This window comes from Silene latifolia, chromosome 4, assembly GCF_048544455.1.
Source record: "Silene latifolia isolate original U9 population chromosome 4, ASM4854445v1, whole genome shotgun sequence".
Taxonomy (NCBI): domain Eukaryota; kingdom Viridiplantae; phylum Streptophyta; class Magnoliopsida; order Caryophyllales; family Caryophyllaceae; genus Silene; species Silene latifolia.
This window is the reverse complement of record NC_133529.1, coordinates 107,321,235-107,339,384: the sequence shown is the minus strand read 5'-3', so window position 1 is coordinate 107,339,384 and position 18,150 is coordinate 107,321,235. Positions and strand designations below refer to the sequence as shown.

Below are 18,150 nucleotides of genomic sequence, written 5' to 3'. Positions count from 1 at the left end.
GCGACGGCGCTTTTTCTTTATGGAGGCTAGTGGCGTCTACCACTTGGAGTGACTGCGACGGCGTCAAACCTCTTGGGGTGGCTAGTGGCGTCTACTACTTGGGTGACTAGCGACGGCGCACCTTCTTTATGGAGACTGCCGCTCTTGTCGGTATGACAGTGTGAGCCGAGGTCTGCTTACTGATAGAGACTGCCGCTCTTGTCGGTATGACAGTGCGAGCCGGCGTCTGCTGCTTCCCAGTGACTATGGGGAAAATGAACATTTTGATAGAAGATTTGGACGATTTTTCATTAGATAAAAACATGCGTCGGGGTGCCCACAGCCGTCTTGGACACCTCCGCCGCTACACAGAGTTTTCCCAAGATTACCGGTATCCTAACGGTTTATCAAGGGCACACCTTCCTGGTCAGCCGCTAGCTATATCCATGAGGTCGCCCTCCTGTTGTAAGGATAGACTTTTCCCTTTCTCTGATTTCTTTGCTACTTTGAGGATTGCATGTTGCATCCTCGCGGCACTATCCGGATGTTGACCACCTCGTCATTCTCGTCTTTGGAGACAAGCTTATGCGCTTCCCGGTCCGAGACATACATCGGTGTTAGAGCCCGGATGGACATCAACTGCGTCGGCCTCGCTCGGGGAGGTGACTCGGCCTATGAGAACGTTGTAGGCGGACGAGCCGTCGATGACCACGAACTCGGCTAGGACATTCTTAGCCGCATTCTTTTCGCCGAACGTCACCGGAGTCCGATTGATCGCGGTGGTACCGTAGGCCGGCCCCGGAGAAAGGCTGTATAGTGGGTTGGTGCGGGGCTCAAGTCCTTGACTTTCGGTAGAGGCTCGGGAAGCACTCCCTGAACATGATGTTCGTGTACGCGCTTTGTGTCAATCAGGCACCTCTTGACCAGGTGGTTGGATATGTCCAAATTGACTACAAGTGGGTCGCTGTGAGGAGCGATGACTCCTTCGTAGTCCTTCCTTCCAATGGTTATATCGGGGATGTTGGAAGCAGGGATCGCTGTGTTGGGCACAAAGTTGATGGCCTGATATAGCTCGTTCAGGTGCCGTTTGTGCCCATGAGCGGACCCTCCGTTCTCGTTGCCCCCGATGACAACATGGATCACTCCTATCCGTTCGAAGACGGATTTCTTACCTGAACTGTCGGCGTCAGTCTTTTGGCCCTTGGCAACGTACTTGCCGAGGCTCCCCTTTCGGATCAACTCTTCAATGGCATTCTTCAGATGCCGGCAGTCGTTGGTTAAATGGCCGGTGTGGCCGTGGTACTCACGATCGCTCGTGTCACCGTCACTTTTTGGCTTGGGGGTCTCTCCCACTTCGGCCCTCGTTTTGCTCGGGCGAAGACCTCGGCGGGCGATACGACGAGAGGGTTTTATCATTATACCGCCTCGGTGGTACGTTCTGAACTCCACCCGCGCCCGTCGAGTCCTGTTTCCTGGCAGATTTGTCCGATCGTGACCTATTATTCTCGCGGCGTCTTTCATCGGACCGTGACCCGTTGTTGTCACGGCGTCTTTCCTCCGGGTTGTCCTCCCGGCGGCTCTTCTTTTCTGAGTGCTCGACCTCGCTGGGGCCTACCCAGGTCTTGTGATAGTCCTCTACCTTGATGGCCTTGTCGGCCATCTTCCTGGCGGCATCCAAGCCCAGGCCTCCGCACTTGATGAGCTCGTTTTTTAAGTCTCCCCTTGGGAGGCCCTTCATCAGCGCGAAGGCCGCCAGTTCGGGATTAATTTCTCGAATCTGCTGGACCTTGCCGTCGAACCTCTTCACATAGCTTCGTAGAGACTCGCCCCCCTCCTGTTTGATAGTTAGGAGGTCCGACGTCTCCACGTCCCTTCTCTTGTTGCAAGAGTACTGGGCTAGAAAGGCGTCCCTTAACTCGGCGTAATAGTATACCGAGCCGTCGGGAAGCCCCTTGTACCAGCTTTGAGCCATCCCATGCAGAGTTGTTGGGAAAACTCGGCACCAGACCTCATCGGGCTGCTCCCATACCGACATGTAAGACTCGAAAGCCTCAGCGTGGTCGGCTGGATCACTGTCTCCTTTGTATGATAGAGGTGGCAACTTGAGCTTAGTTGGCACCTGGACTTCTAGGACGTAGGCGCTGAGGGGTTGTCTGACCATGTGTCGAACGACACGCGGCGATCGGCTCCTCGCATTCCTAGTCCGGCTCCTCCCCTCGTAGCGGGAAGGACTCCTTCTTCGACTCGGACTTCTCCTCCAACTCTGCTGAGTCGGACTCCTCTGGCTCCTTTGGGGTAAGCCTCGTTCGTGCTGCGGGGACGCTGTCCTCCCATGAGTACGGGAAGGACTTAGGTCTACCACGCCCACTTTGGGCTCCCCCGGCGACTTGACTTGGTCAGCTTCTCCTAGTGCTCCGTTCAAATTTCTTGGAGTCACATTCTGGGCCCTGGTCTCCTGGACGGTTTCCGCCGCTCTTGTCGGCGTGACGGTGTGAGCGGCGTATTACTAATTAGGTCCGGGAGCATTTTCAGTTTTGCTATGTCAACCACATGTCCCATGATGGTGACCTGGTTGGCCGGCGGCGTGTGCAGTATTATCGGCATCCCGAACTCCGGTTGGATTACTCCGCCGGTGGAGGGCTGCACGACTCGAGGGTGTTGAAGGTATCATCTTGGTAGAATGCGGTTTCGTCGGTCACGACTGCGTCTTGTTGTTTCGACATCTTCTTAGCTTTTTGGGTGGGTTTTTGTTGTTTTTTTTTTGTTTGGGAATGAATGTGACTAGCTTCTAGTAGCGTTCCCCACAGACGGCGCCAATTGTTCCGGGTGTAATTCCAGAGCAGATATTCGTTACCACTCGTAGCTTGTAGAATGTCGTCTTTGGTTGAATCCTTCTTTCCTTAATTGTTCCTCTCGGCCTCTCCTGCAACAATGAGCAAACTGAGGGCTTGGCTTTGTGCCAAGCGTACTCACTCCGACGCTCAAGTCAGTAAACTTATGGGATAAGTTGTTATTTGGCTGAATGTATATTGTAGAGAGATAAAGGAAGATAATACCAGATGAATAGTGTTTCTTAGGTTAAGATGTGGATCTTTTCCTCAATGAAGGTTGAGGAGTATTTATAGACTTTCACCTTTTGTCACGTAGTGGCCAAGTGGCCAAGTGGCTAGCAGGTGGAAAGACTGATCTACCCCTCGGCCGAGGGACCTATGGCAGGCCGGCGGGCCCTGTTGGCTCACCGCCGAGGGGTCTTGGATGTGAGTACGCGGGTACGTGTCCCGGCTGGCAGGTTGCCATGCCGAGACCCAGGCTGACGGGCCGATGGGCTGCATCGGCTAGGCTGCCTAAGTCGTTGACTTGTTGTGGATATCTTTGACCTTGCTCAATATGTTGACTTGGTCAGCGGTGCAGAATATGCCCCATCACCAATCATACATGAACTCCTTCGTTCATCTATATCTCTATTTCCAATCATACATGAACTCCTTCGTTAAACCACGACGCTCACCACCACCACCTCCTAGACCCTCCAGGCCCTACCATAGTACATCATCCACATCACCGCCACAGACTCACGGTTGACCATCATCACCATCAACCCACTATTGGCCAAAATCGTTCGCCTTGGTCACTCACTCTCCCTCATCTATTTTGGTGCCTTGTGCGTGGATTGGTGGTGGCTAAAGGAGTAATTCCGAGCGGTGGAAATGTAGATTTGGTGGTGGATGGTTGAAGGAAGGGAAAACATGCGACGGACGGGCAGTTCGCCAACGACCACCAATGTTGGTGGTGAGCTAAGTTTCTCGTCAACCATCTGAAATTGCAGCCATTTACCCACAACATATTTCTTTTTGGCCGCCTCATCTGTAATACTCCGTATTTATAGTCTTGGGGGTACTCTATCGAGTAGGCCTTACTCTGTCGAGTAAGGGTAAGTGGCGAAGCAAAATAGTTTCTGACCTGTTGGGCACTCGATCGAGTAGCTGGGGCACTCGATCGAGTAGGGGGGTACTCGATCGAGTACCTTGGGTACTCGATCGAGTGTCCGGTTTTACGGGGGAGTTTTCTCGGGTTTTGTTAATTACGCGATTAAGGTATTTAAACATATTCGTCATTGTTCTAAATCACTTTTTACAAAACCTAAAACCTGTTTAAGAGAGAAAGCAACTAGTCTTCTTCCTAATCGCGTTCTTGACAATTCCCGGAGTTCAGACGGTCAGTTCGTATCGTAGTTCGTGTCGTTGGATTCCTTGCGTCGAGGGTAAGCTTTTAATATAATTTATATAATGTTTTGTTAAGATTGGTGAAACCCTAATTTAGGAATTGGGGGTTTTTGTGAGTAGTATTTGAATGGTAGCATCTATGTGTTGAATGATAGGAGGAGAATTCGTAGAGGAGCCGTTTGATACGTTGTAGATACCGTCTGCGTGTTGTGCTTTCCAGGTAGGATTTCCTACTCGGTATTAGTCCCATAATGGGATATTGGTGATGTCTTTGTAGTTAGTTGTTTGATATGATGATTGTGATTGTGATTGTGATTGTGGTTGTGTTTGTTGATGGTTCTCGAGATGCGTTCTCGGCTGAGTGGGGTCACTTGCGGGAGTGATCTCACGCCCTAGTTTCGCCCTTCGTGGAACCCGCCACGAAAGGGGATGTGCACATTAATGGACGGGGTTATCGCTCGTACGATGAGCGGGGCTTAGGTGGGACAGTGCGGTCCCCCATCGCGGGCGGTAGTCCAGTGGACGATCGGTGATTGAGATGATTGGAATTGGTGGTTGTGTGTGTGTGTGACGGTTAAGGCTGTCTTTTATCTTATTGTTGATATATTGAACCGTGTGATTAGTAATGCGACCCCGTTTAAATGTTTTAAAACGTGGTGATCCATTCGGGGTGGTGAGCGATTATTGAGCAGGTATGAACTGATGCGTATGGGATAACTGGGAGGAGTCACCACGATGCAGTTTAGAAGTCTTCCGCTGTGTTTGATAGTTTTATAGTCTTTTGATAGTAGATAGTTTTGGAGAACTTGTATCTCTTTATCAGTTTTGGTTTTTGGCATGTAATCACTTTAAACGTTAATTATTATTTAAATATGTTTCTTTATTGTCTTATGATAATCATTGCCTCGGGTAACCGAGATGGTAGCATTTCCATGCCTTAAGTGGTCCTGGTAAGGCACTTGGAGTATGGGGGTGTTACATCATCAGCCCTATATTTAGCCTCTAAGGACTCCCATGTCAGTTTGGCAGACTTATGAACCATAAAAAGGTCAAACAAGGTGTCAGACATGTTGTTTAGAAGTTGACATCTAACAGTCTTATTGTCTTTATCAAATTTCTTAATAGTCTCTTCATTTGACTTAACGACAGAAATAACAGGAGGAGTATCCTCAACAGACACAGCTATAGCTACCTCCTTAACAGCAGTAGGAGGGTCACTAAACAACACATAATCAATTTCGAGTTGTTCAAAAAACATGAGTAATTTTTGTGACCCACGTTTGTAGTTATTACCATCTAGTCGTTCATGCTTAGTCAAATCAGGAAGGATTTTGGACAAAACAGTCGACATTGTTACAGCAACAGTAAATAGTTTTCAAATTGTAATGCGATAAAGAGCAGTAATAATGAAAAGATAAAGAAATCAGAAAACATAACTGGTTTCGTAGTGACGTGGTATGAGGGTCACTGCCGTGAAAACTATTTCGGTACGACCGTGGTGACGATCAGCAATTACCGGTAGTTCCCCAAAGATTTACACTACAACACCAGACGCGCCCACTCGTGACTGAGAGCTTATGGAACGATCAGAAAATATTTACTTTAACCCATAAAGTTTAGAGAGGATAAAGGTAGTGAAAAAATGGAGGAGGAAAGCTCTCAACCAACTAACAGCATTGACTGACCAAGTCCAAAATAGAAAGCAACATAATTGACTAACAGTAACTCTTCTATAGGACCGTCCCATAACATAGGACGGGCCCAATAAAAGAGTGTGGCCCAAAAAAAGAGGTTAAATAAAAACGAATTTATATACTCCACGTCCATCATCAGTGCTATTCACACCTCCATTATAACTGTAGTCCATGTTCAAATCACCGCCAACTCTCCACCGCTTCCGCAGTGTACTTTCTTACCCTCGCCACCTACTCCGCCGCTTCTACCATCCACATCCTCTCGACCTTTGCGGCTTTGTAATTGACACAGTTCTCATTACTAGTACACAAATTCTCATTATAGAAATATAGACGGACACTATCCGACGTATAGTGTCCCTCTCACAAATGAATGTGGGTAGTGCAAGTGGATTGTAAATGAATACACCCACTTGCACTATCCATTTTCATTTGTGAGAGGGACACTATCCGTCTATAGGCATAGATGAATAATATTCGTCTATAATGAGACGGGCAGTTACTAGTATTCAACTCTTTTTCACCTTTGAGCAATCAGTCAAAATTAAAGAATCATGTTGATAGTTACTGCCAAGTGCCAACACCAACTACCCAGGTTTGTAAACAAAAATTCAATACTTGTAAATTTTGACCAATTGATTAAACTTAAATACTCAAGTTTTTATATTGAAAACTTTTAATTTTAAGTTGAAAACTTTGAGTTTTCTTAAAACCTTGACATATATAAATAGTTACCTCGTCATTTTAACTGACCCACGTACAGAATTAAACATCTAAAAGTTTTAATTTCAATACTTCCAATTTGACTGTCAAAAAAAAAATACTTCCAATTTTTACTTGAAAACCTCTATGTAACTATGACGAAAACTCAAGTTTCTATATTGCTTCTTTTGATATAAAATTAAAAAATTGCTTTGTGTTTGTCAAGTTAGCTTTTTAAATTAATGGTTGCGGATTTTAGTTTGGAAACTAAGTGTTTTAACTAAGAGGTTGTTTGGTTCGCTAAGGGAATTGAAATTCCAAGGAAATAAGAGTTTCCATGATTTTGTAAATCACATTAAATTGAAAAAAGTTGTTTGGTTGGAATGTGGGAAGTTAATTCCACAGGAATTCCCACTTACCTACGGAGATCTAGGTCAGCAACTTCCCACATCATGGAGGAATTGGAGTTCCTATGGAACTTCAATTCATGTGATTTGGAACAAACAAACAACTCACCTATTTTGCAAATCACATGAATTGCAATTGATGGCTTTGAAAGTTGAAACAGATATTTGTGTGGAGGAATAGTGTAGTCGATGTATGAAACCAGAGTAAGGGTAAGATTATTGGTAGTCTTGAGATAAGACTTTGATAAGTTTTAAGACAAGACTCACTCAAGGCTACCAATAATCTACTCAAGTCTTAAGTTGAGTCTTGAAAATTCAAGACTTAACTTAAGACTTTAGATGAGTTTTGACCCGACATTAAAGAGAAATTATTCAATGAATGCATTCCATATGTCGTTTTTTTTTTTTTTTTTTTTTTTTTTTGTAAAAAAGGAATAAAGTGGAAAATTAGAGTCTGAGGTGAGTCTGACGGATAATGTATAAAGTCTGAGGTTGGGTCTGAACAATAAAGAAATAATAAAAGTTAGTGAAAAGCTGATGTGACATAGTCTTAAGGCTTGGGAGAGTCTGACTGATAATCTCACCCACCTAAGGGTAAGATTATTGGTAGTCTTGAGACAAGACTTGGTGAGTTTTAAGACAAGACTCGCCTAAGACTACCAATAATCTATCATAGTCTTAACGGTTTTTTCCCATGGTACCCTCGAACTTTGGCAGATTACACATGGTACCCCTCCTTTTAAGTTTCTACATATGGTACCCCTGTATTGACCTTTTTCCTTCCCAGAATACCCTTTGCCAAACTTCCGTCATCACTCCGTTACTTATTTGACAAATAACTCTTTTTTTTGTTATTTAATACACTAATCCCTCATATTAACTTTCATATCTAATCCCCAAATCACCCATTATCATGTTCTTCTTAACTGCCGCCACCTGCCCGCTCTCATCGACCACCACGCCGGCGCCACCATGCAAGTTCACAACCCACCACTGCCGCCTCTTTCCCTCCCACCAATCTGTTAAACAAATATAATAAAATCATCCACCATTAAAACCACCACCGTTTCCACCCTTATCAACCCTAAATCCCCAAATCGATTAAAATCATCTTCAATCAACATTCATCAACATTCCCCAATTCGATTACAACTAACACTCAACACCACCCACCACAATCGTGATCCAGATCGGCAAGCAATTGGTCGCGGGCAGCTGGCATACCTGCCACCGACGAGTCGATCCACCCCCACACCGGACTGTTTGTTCCTTTTATTCTACCCTTTAAAATTACTACTTACCTCCATAATACCACATAAAACACCACAAAATTCGTCCTTCAAAGTTGAAAACTCTCTCCCCTCCTTTCAAGACACCAGATTTGGTCGTTTAAGGGTGGTGTCGTGGGTCTAAAACGCGTCGCCAACGAGGAGGAATATAGAAATACGTCGCCGGCGAAAAGGCGTCAGAGTGGCGTCATCGGTGGTGGTGTTGGGGTTGGATGGTGTTGTTGGCTGTGCTGGCTGTGGGGGGTCGTCCGTGGTGGTGTGGTGGTAGTACGTGGTGGTGGTGGAAGAGAGGATAAGGGAGATTATGTTTGAAGATGTAAAGGGAGAAATTAAAATATGTGTTATGGGTAAAAGCAAGGGGTAATGAAGTGTTTAAAAATGTAAACTAACGGCGTCATGACGGAAACTCTGTTAAGGGTATTCTGGGAAAGAAAAAGGTAAATACAGGGGTACCATATGTAGAAACTTAAAATGAGGGGTACCATGTGTAATCTGCCAAAGTTCGAGGGTACCATGGGAAATTTCCGTAGTCTTAATAAAGTCTTGACAAAGTCTTAAGTTGAGTCTTGGAAATCCAAGACTCAACTTAAAACTCTACATGAGTCTTGACCCCACTATAAAAGAAGACATCCAATGAAAGAAAGGCAAGTGTTATTTTATTTTTGTTATTTTATTCTTAACCCCACATTTTCTCTCAAGTAAAGTGAAAAAGTAGAGTCTGAGGTGGGCCTGACTCATAATATATAAAGTCTGAGATAAGTCTGAACAATAAATAAATAATAAAAGTTAGTGAAAAATTGATGTGACAGACTCTTAAGACTTTGGGGAATCTTACCAATAATCATACCTAAGGAGGAAGTAGAAGGGAAAACAAGTTGAGTGCTTGAGTGATTGAAAGTAGAAAAGTAGCGTAGAGTTGTCAGTGGTAGTAGGGATATTGTGGATTTCTTTTAATTTTTTCTTTTTTATTTGTTGGACTTTTAGTTGTTGGGTTGGTCTTATGGTAAGAGACAGTCCTACTTAACAATTTGTGATTGACAAAACTGTTGGCGATTGCCAAATCCCGAATCCGGATCCGGGCCGGACTTGGGCACGACGCGTGGCAGCTAAATTAAGGGGTCCTGCTATATATCGTCGACAATTTACTAATTATCGTCGACAATAATGTAAATTTCTAAGTTTGCCCTCCATAACATAACTCCATATCCGTCTCCCTAAAATGCAATTTCCGTCTCACTAAAACACAAGTCAATTTCCGTCTCACTAAAACACAAGTCAATTACCGTCTCACTAAAATATTTCAAACAAAAAAAAAGACGGGTTTTTCAAAAAAAAAAAAAAAAGCGGGATTTGTAATTAACAACATGAACGAGAACGATTTTAACAACGATTTCAACAATGAAGCTAGTAACGAGGTGAGTTTACGATTTAGTTTTGTATAAAATTTATGTTTTATTATCGATTGATTCTCGAATTAGGATAGATGTCTTGATTGTAGACGGAATTATGATAGATTTCTTGACGGAATTAGTTGAAAATGCAATTGAAAAAAAAAATCGAAAGGGGCCTGGACGAAGAGAATTTCCGTCCACCACCTGGCCTGGACGAAAAATTCCTTCGTCCAGTATGGGCCTTGGACGAAAGAATTTTTCGTCCAACACCATGCCTGGACGAAAAATTCCTTCGTCCAAGGCCCATACTGGACGAAGGAATTTTTCGTCCAGGCCTGGTGTTGGACGAAAATTCTCTTCGTCCAGGCCCATTTCGTGTTTTTTTTTGTTTCCGTCTTATATATTTTTTTTAAAAAAAATTTCCGACTCGTTTTGTATAAAATAATTAATTACCGTCTTTGTATTATATTTTTTTTATTTTTTTATTTTTTCCGACTCGTTTTGTATAAAACAATCAAAATAATTAATTACCTTTGTATTATATTTTTTTTAGTTTTTATTTTTTCCGACTCGTTTCGTATAAAATAATTAATTATGATTAACTAATTTATCGAAATGCGTGCGCAGGTGAATAACGATGGAGACGGTATTGATTACTCAGATCATTTTACGACTACCAGATTATTTGCATCAAGTATGGAAGCGTTTAATTGGGCATTTGAGATCGGACTTAGACTCGGGTTTGGTATAAAAAGAGCAAGCAACAAGAGAGTTGGTCGTAACACGAATTTGAGACAAGATTATTTTGTTTGTCGGATGGGTGGAAGAGGTCCCGTAAATAAGGATGCCGATTCTTTAATGAGGGCTAACACGGTTACCGCATGGTGCAAATGCAAATTTTCAATGAAAGTTGTTGAAATACAAGAGAATAAGTGGAAGCTTGTCATGAGATCCGTGTTTCATAATCATGCTTTAACGTTGTATTGTGACGGCGACAGATACTTTGCAAAGTTTGATGAAGAGGAGTTGGCTTATATCGACGCCCAAGTTAGAGCTCACGTTAGACCGGCTATTATTAGTGCGGGTTTGCATCAGCGGAATCCGGAAAAGTCAAGACCTAATCGGCGACAAATCTACAATCGTTCTCAGAAAGTAAGGGCCGAGGAAAGAGATGGGAGAAACCCGGCACAACAGAATTATAACGGTTATTTTGAATTGTAACGGTTATTTTTGAATTATAACGGTTATTTTGAATTGTAACGGTTATTTTTGAATTATAACGGTTATTTTGAATTGTAACGGTTATTTTTGAATTATAACGGTTATTTTTGAATTATAACGGTTATTTTGAATTGTAACGGTTATTTTTGAATTATAACGGTTATTTTTGAATTATAACGGTTATTTTGAATTGTAACGGTTATTTTTGAATTATAACGGTTACATTTAAATTGTAACGGTTATTTTAAATTATAACGGTTACATTTGAATTGTAACGATTATTTTGAATTGTAACGGTTATTTTTGAATTATAACGGTTACATTTAAATTGTAACGGTTATTTTGAATTATAACGGTTACATTTGAATTGTAACGGTTATTTTGAATTGTAACGGTTACATTTAAATTGTAACGGTTATTTTGAATTGTAACGGTTATATTTGAATTGTAACGGTTATTTTTGAATTCTAACGGTTATTTTTGAATTCTAACGGTTATTTTTCCCTATATAAACATCCACATATTCTTGTATTTTTTCACTCATCTTCATCTTCTTCTATTTTTCACTCATCTTCATCTTCTTCTATTTTCTTCTTCATCTCTCTACTTATGTCAACATCATCCTCAATGTGGGGAAACCACCCAATTGAAGGCCTTAATTTTAAGAATAAATCTTGCAATCGTTGTCACAGAAACGCTATCATCAAGATTTCCGGGTCAGTTAATAATCCAAAGAAAGCGTATTTTAAGTGTTTAGATTGCGATCATTTTGTATCGTGGTTGACTGAAGATCATTTGACAATAAAAAAAAAGTTGAAGATAGCATGTGAAGATGAAGATGATGATGCATCAAGTGGAAATGTCATGAAAGAGCAAGTGAAAGGTATAAAAAAAAAGAGATTTCGGAAATGTCAAGGATGATGAAGTTTTATTTCAAGTGTATCTTGTATTTGTTTGTTTTCCTTATGTTAGCCATTTTCATGAAGTAGTGAGTATTTCCAGAAATGTATGAATTTGCATCAGTTGCTATGTATTCCAGAAATTTCAGAAATTTCAGAATTTAAAACCGTCATGTTTTTTGAATTAAACAAGGTTCAAATAGTCAACTAACATAATCATCCAACATAGAGAATGTCTTTAAAAACGTACAAAATAAATGAAAACAAACACAAATTAGTCTCCCGACTACTGATCATCCTTTTCCTCGCTATCTGTATAAACACCATCTGATCTACGCTGAACACGATCACCGGGTGTTTGACGAGGTCCTCTATGCCTTTGTATCTCCCTAGCCCTCTCAACAAATGGTTCGAAGTTCTTCATCATCTTGCGGAAAAAGGCAAGTTGTTTCTTGTCATCGGCAATCATTCCGGCTTCGCCAAACTGAAACATTACAGCACGTGCAGTCTGCAAATTGACAAAAATAACTAAGACATTTTAAAAATTATCGACAAACAGTAAGAAAGTTAAACAATTATTACAACAACGGTAAGTAAAATTATTACCTCAGCAGGAATATCAAAATCATCATGTGCAGCGGGGGTAGGGATGTCATTGGGGCGGGGCGGTGGTGGATATAGGCTCCCCCGTACCGGTACCCACCAAGAAAAACTCGTACCCATCCTCGCCCCGCCACCCGTGGCGGGTACAAGTTTCCAAAACCATCCCCGCCCCGACGGGTGGAAATATAAAACCTTACCCGCCCCACTTACCCATTAACCCGCTACGCCATAAATTTATTCGATAATTTTTTTCGTAAAAGTTAGTTTAATCATATTAATTTCCATTTTTTTTTTACTTTATCTTTATAATTTAATTTTTTCACCAAATAAATTAGTAAAAACTTTATAAAATATCTATTATTCGCTTTATATTTCAATTATAACTAAATAAGATTTATAATTATCATAATCCTACTAATTTTTTAAATTATTGGCGAGTAGGCAAGTATTAGGTGGGTAAGATGCAAAACCCATCCCCGCCCCATGACCCATGACGGGTACAATTTTCGTACCCGCACCCGCCCTACCACCCGCCAATGCTCTACCCATCCCCACCCCATTGCGGAGTGATACCCACTTGTACCCTCCCCACTGACATCCCTAAGCGGGGGCATCATGGTGGTCGGGATCAATGATCAACGGGTGAGAATTCCAATTATACCAATCCTCATAATCTGGCGCCGTCTCACCCGAAAAACTAACTGGTCTCGATCTACGAGAAAGGTGAACCAAGTGATCCTCCCAGCAATCCCAAAGATGATCGGCCACCGCAACCCCGACACTAACCTCGTACCCTATCCCCGAAGCAGGACGATGCGCTACCGTTCTCATAATGGGATTGGGTATAATTTGCACATACCCAAACTGACGTAAACACCGATCGGGCTGGTACGGCTCGGCTATGTCCATGAAACGAATACAACCGGCAAACAGAGTATGAGGATGATACTCCTCCTGACGCGGCCCGTACGGATCCCACCTAATGGAAGCATAAGTAAGCCCATCTAACTACCTCCGATACTCCAACAATTTCTCCGCATTTTGAGCGAAGGGACCAACGGATCTCCAAGAACACGACCGAAGCTGAGTAGGGTCAATTACCGAAGGTGGACCGGGTCTGAACATAGGAAAATACTCATAGATCCACGATTGCAACAAAGTCAAGTAACCACCAATAGTCTTCACACCAGCACGTGAAGCCACACCCAACTGTCGGTACATGAAGGCTAGTACACCTGCTCCCCAAGCGTATTGGTGTACACAATCAGTATCAGTCACTGAGGGAAACAATTGAGGACGTAACCTATCACCTGATTTGTCGACAAAAAGTGTCGACCTCAACACCGCAGCCAAAAACCCCTGAGCAAAAACAACATCACAACTAAATACCGCCATGTCACAAACTGCATCTACCAATATACCCCCACTCTTGTAAATAGGGGCCTTCTTACTAGGGTTTAACGGCAACCTCAACTCGTTTGATGAAATCCCAAAGAAGCCACAAACAAACATAAGGGGATCCGCCAACGTCCCGTCCGTACTCTCCACCTTACAACAGTTACCATCAACCCGAACACCTAAGATCTGCGCAACATCGTGAAGGAGTATGCACATCTCCCCAAAAGGCATGTGAAAACTGTTGGTGTCGGGTTGCCATCTCTCAACGAAAGCAGAAATAAGGGGCATGTTAAAATGCTCGGCCATGGAATCACGTGGGGAAACTGAGGACCACCCGGAACAGGATCGGAAATCAACCAAGAGACATCCTTACCCGACTTCTTCTTCTTCAGAGTCACGACACTACTAGAACTACCATCCGACATCCGCTGAAAACACCCCTCCTCATTCCGTCTACGGGGCACCCTACGCACTCGCTCAGCACCCGCCTCCTCCTCACCTATCACATCACCAGACCGAACCACCTCCTCCAACTGCTCCGCAATTCACGACTGGGTACTACCATCTCCAACCTCAGACTCAAACTAGAGCCCCTTTCGAGCTCGAACGTGACGGTCTTTTCCTCCACCGGCCATCTATTCAAAAAATAACAAAAACGCATTGATTACTTAAATTAATAAAACAAAAGAAATTATAAAAATAAGTTTAAGTAAATTAAAAAATTAAAAGAAAACGAAATATCTCCGAACGGGGGTTTTTTTTTTATGAAAACAAAACGAGACGGTTTTTTTAAATTTTAAAATTTTTTATAAATAAAATAAATAAATTTACAACGAATTCGGCACGGACGAGGTTTATTATTAATAATTTATTATTTTATAACGATAACAAAACAAGACGGAAAAATAAGTTTTTTTTTTTAAAAAAAATAGCAATCGAGAAATTCAAAAAAAAAGAAGAAAAAAAAACACGAAAATGGGCTTGGACGAAGAACATTTTCGTCCAGGTCCAGGCCCAGACGAAAATGTTTTTCGTCCAAGACCCACACTGGACGAAGAACATTTTTGTCTGGGCCTGGGCCTGGACCTGAACGAAAATGTTCTTCGTCCCAGCCGAGGTACGTTTTTTTTTTCGTTTTTTTTTTTTTGAATTTATCGATTGTTTTTTTTTTTGCAAAACACGACTAAATCCGATTCAAATCAAGGCATCTATCCTAATTCCGTCTACAATAAAGGCATCTATCCTAATTTCGTCACAAATTTACAAACTAAGAAAATACTCAAAAAAAAAATTAATAACAATCACATACCTTGTTGAATGTTTGAATTTGATGACGGAAATGATGCGGTTGAAACGTTTTTTTGTTGTTATGTGAGTCGGTTTTTTTTTAAAAAATTTGGAAGTGTGAAAGGTTAATTTTTGAAGAATATGAAAAATATAAGGGGAGTGTGAGGGAGGGGCAATTTTGGAAGTTCATTAAAATTGTCGACGATAATTAGTAAATTGTCGACGATCTTTAGTAGGCAGGAAATTAAGCCTCTCGCAAAGCCTCTACAAAAGGCTCCCTTAATCCACTAGTGATATGATAAGGAGGAGTTGAATATATAAACCCAAAAACCAACACTACTCTCCCATTTTAGCAAGCAAGACCAGGTTAAGCGCCACCAATCGTTGTTTCCAGATACGGTTGCCGGGCTCTTGGAAGTCGTCATCCTTACTTCTTGCTGTTATTATACGATACACAAATTGTTCTATAAGACTGTCTTATAGCCAGTCCATAACCCAAAAGCCCAAACAATTAACTTATAACTCCCTTTTTCAATCAAATAACCAAAACTCGCAAAAAATTAGTTAATATACTTTTAAAAAAACATTTTATTTTGATAAACTAAAATTTTATATTAATAACTTGTATATTTAAATAGGTTAGTTTTTATCATAAAATGTCGTGTTGTTAAACTAAAATTAAAATAAATATTATATTAAATATTATCTTTGGGCTTCTCTCCTTTTGGGTCAGTCCTATGCTATAGGACGGTCTTATAGGAGAATTGTTGTATACGATATAACTCGGTGTAGACTTCCTTTTTCGTCTCGAATTTTGCATCCTTCTCGGGAAAGAGGCCTGCCCTTCCGGAACTAAAATTTTTAACAAACAAACCCTTTTGTGGGACAATTGGAAAAAAACAACTTGGCTCAAGGATCCCCTATTTCCAACAATCACTTGTTTTACAATTGATCCTGCCATGATGTGCCCATGCTATTAACGGATATCCCTTATCCCTCACAAAGTTACACTTAATAATCTGCTAAAAAATACGTACATCATTCATGAACTGAATTTAAAGAAAGCAATGAGAAGAGAAGAAGAGGGTCCAGAAATTCGGGTGTTAAATGAAATATCTTCAATGATAGTTCACGTACTCCAAACTCCGTCCCCAATCACATTCCCATTTTCGTCGACACATTTTCCTGAAATACAAGTCGATACGACATCGTGGCATATATCCCCTGCAACATTTGCGTCACTGTTCATGGGGATTTCGCTAGCATTGATGTTATTCGGATCGATTATATTCGTGATTGGGATGATTTTAATGCCGTGGATAATTGGGTTGGTTTTGATGTTTTATTTTGTTGGTGTTTTGTCCGCTTTGTTGGGCTTTGGCCGAGAGTTCCTTTGTTGGGCTGTTTATACCCGTGATATTTCGGGGTAGTGTTTCTCGTCTTTCGAATCCAGGTTTTTGATTGCGTGATTAGTGATGTGTTTCTGGTTGTACTTATAGATTGTTTAATTTCGCATTGTTGTCACTTGGCTTAGCAACCAAAGATGATGATAATTTCGGCGTTTTTTTTTTCAGCATGGAAAATTGGAAATGCATATCAGGACTGACTTGGTTTAGCAACCAAAGATGACAGCATTCTGATTGTCGGATCGAATGATGCTGTAAGATCATTTTTCTCTCTGTTGATGTTGTAGGAGTTCATTAACTGAACTTAATTTATGAAGTTTCATAAATTCCATTTCAGTCGGATGATAAAAGATTTTAGATTAATGGTCAATTGTTACGGTAAGGTTTGTACTTGATATATTTGTAGCTCTTTAATCAAACTACCTAATGAAAAAGGTGCATTACATCATCAAATCCCTACATTCAGGAGTTTGAGATGCACAACTTCCTTGAATTTAAATTAAACCGAAACACAATTTTGTGGGAATGAAATCGAAAGATAACAAAAAACAAGAAGAATCAAATGAAACGCAAAAATCTCAGCAATGAAATGCTTGAAGGCCTGCAACAAGGACTACTTGGTGTAGATATGAACACCAACAGCAATCAAGAAAATGGTGATGAGACAGAAGTAAATGACAGTATGGACTAAAATCGACATGCCACTAGTCTGCATGTTTCCGAACTCAATCACCCTGCTCTTCCCGGGCAGCTGGAAGAGTAGTCCAGGCGTCAACAGGATGAACAGGACCAACGTCATTATAACCGGGCCCCAATCTGCCATTTTCTTTCTGTTTCCACCCTTTGACGATCTCTTCTGGTTGATATGTTATTGTGGAAAGGATGAATAGTAGTCGGGATGTCCGAAAGAAGTACTCGAACTGTCATTATATAGAAATGAAGGTAGGCAAGTACAGGTTAATGTTCAGACAAAAGGAAAACTCTCTGAGGAAGGTAACCCATGAATGGAAGGAAACAGTTGTTCATCAAAGTCATTGCATGCTTACTTGAGCTGAGGGTTAACTGTTCAGTTTTTAGTTCAACTCTTCTCCTCGCAAATTAACTTTTTTCTTCCGTTCAGTTCCATTAAATTTAGTTCAGACAGTTTTAGCCAGAAAAACAAGGCCTAACTCCCTAAATCCACCATTGTGAAATGAAGATACTAACTGCATCTAATTACTCCATCTTAACTCTTTTTTTTTTTTTCTTTTTAATTCTCTCCAATGACAAAATAGTGTTTATTTTTTTCAACAAACAGTCAAGCCAACTAAAAAAAAAAGCAAGATTGCACACTGGCCACAAGGCCATAAGCCACATCCTTTAATTCTATAGTTTACTCCTTTACACTTTGCATCTTGCTTTTACCATCGATCAATAACTAAAGAAAAGCAATCACCTGAAAGAAAAGAGGACACGGAACACCAAAATAATAAACAATAGTACCACTTTCTATAGAAAGATACGATATTATATGGTATGATTCGATATCATACCGTATCTTGGTTGTTATGGTAATGTGTATATTATATTTACCTTGCACATAAAGATTGTAATCTTATTAGGTTTCTAGTGCTTTCTATAGCTATTGTATATAAGCTACGATGTAATCTCT

The 18,150-nt window shown here is 41.3% G+C and overlaps 1 protein-coding gene and 1 long non-coding RNA gene across 3 annotated transcripts in view; one reads left to right on the top strand and one right to left on the bottom strand.

Annotated features, from left to right (window-relative positions):
- The window catches only part of LOC141652392 (uncharacterized), a 278,323-nt gene that overhangs the window by 39,004 nt on the left and 221,169 nt on the right, over positions 1-18,150 (top strand). The window lies entirely within an intron of this gene.
- Positions 16,825-17,576, bottom strand: LOC141652390 (uncharacterized). Its single transcript, XM_074459853.1, has one exon. The coding sequence runs from the start codon at positions 17,320-17,322 to the stop codon at positions 17,113-17,115; it is 210 nt and encodes a 69-aa protein (XP_074315954.1). The 5' UTR covers positions 17,323-17,576; the 3' UTR covers positions 16,825-17,112.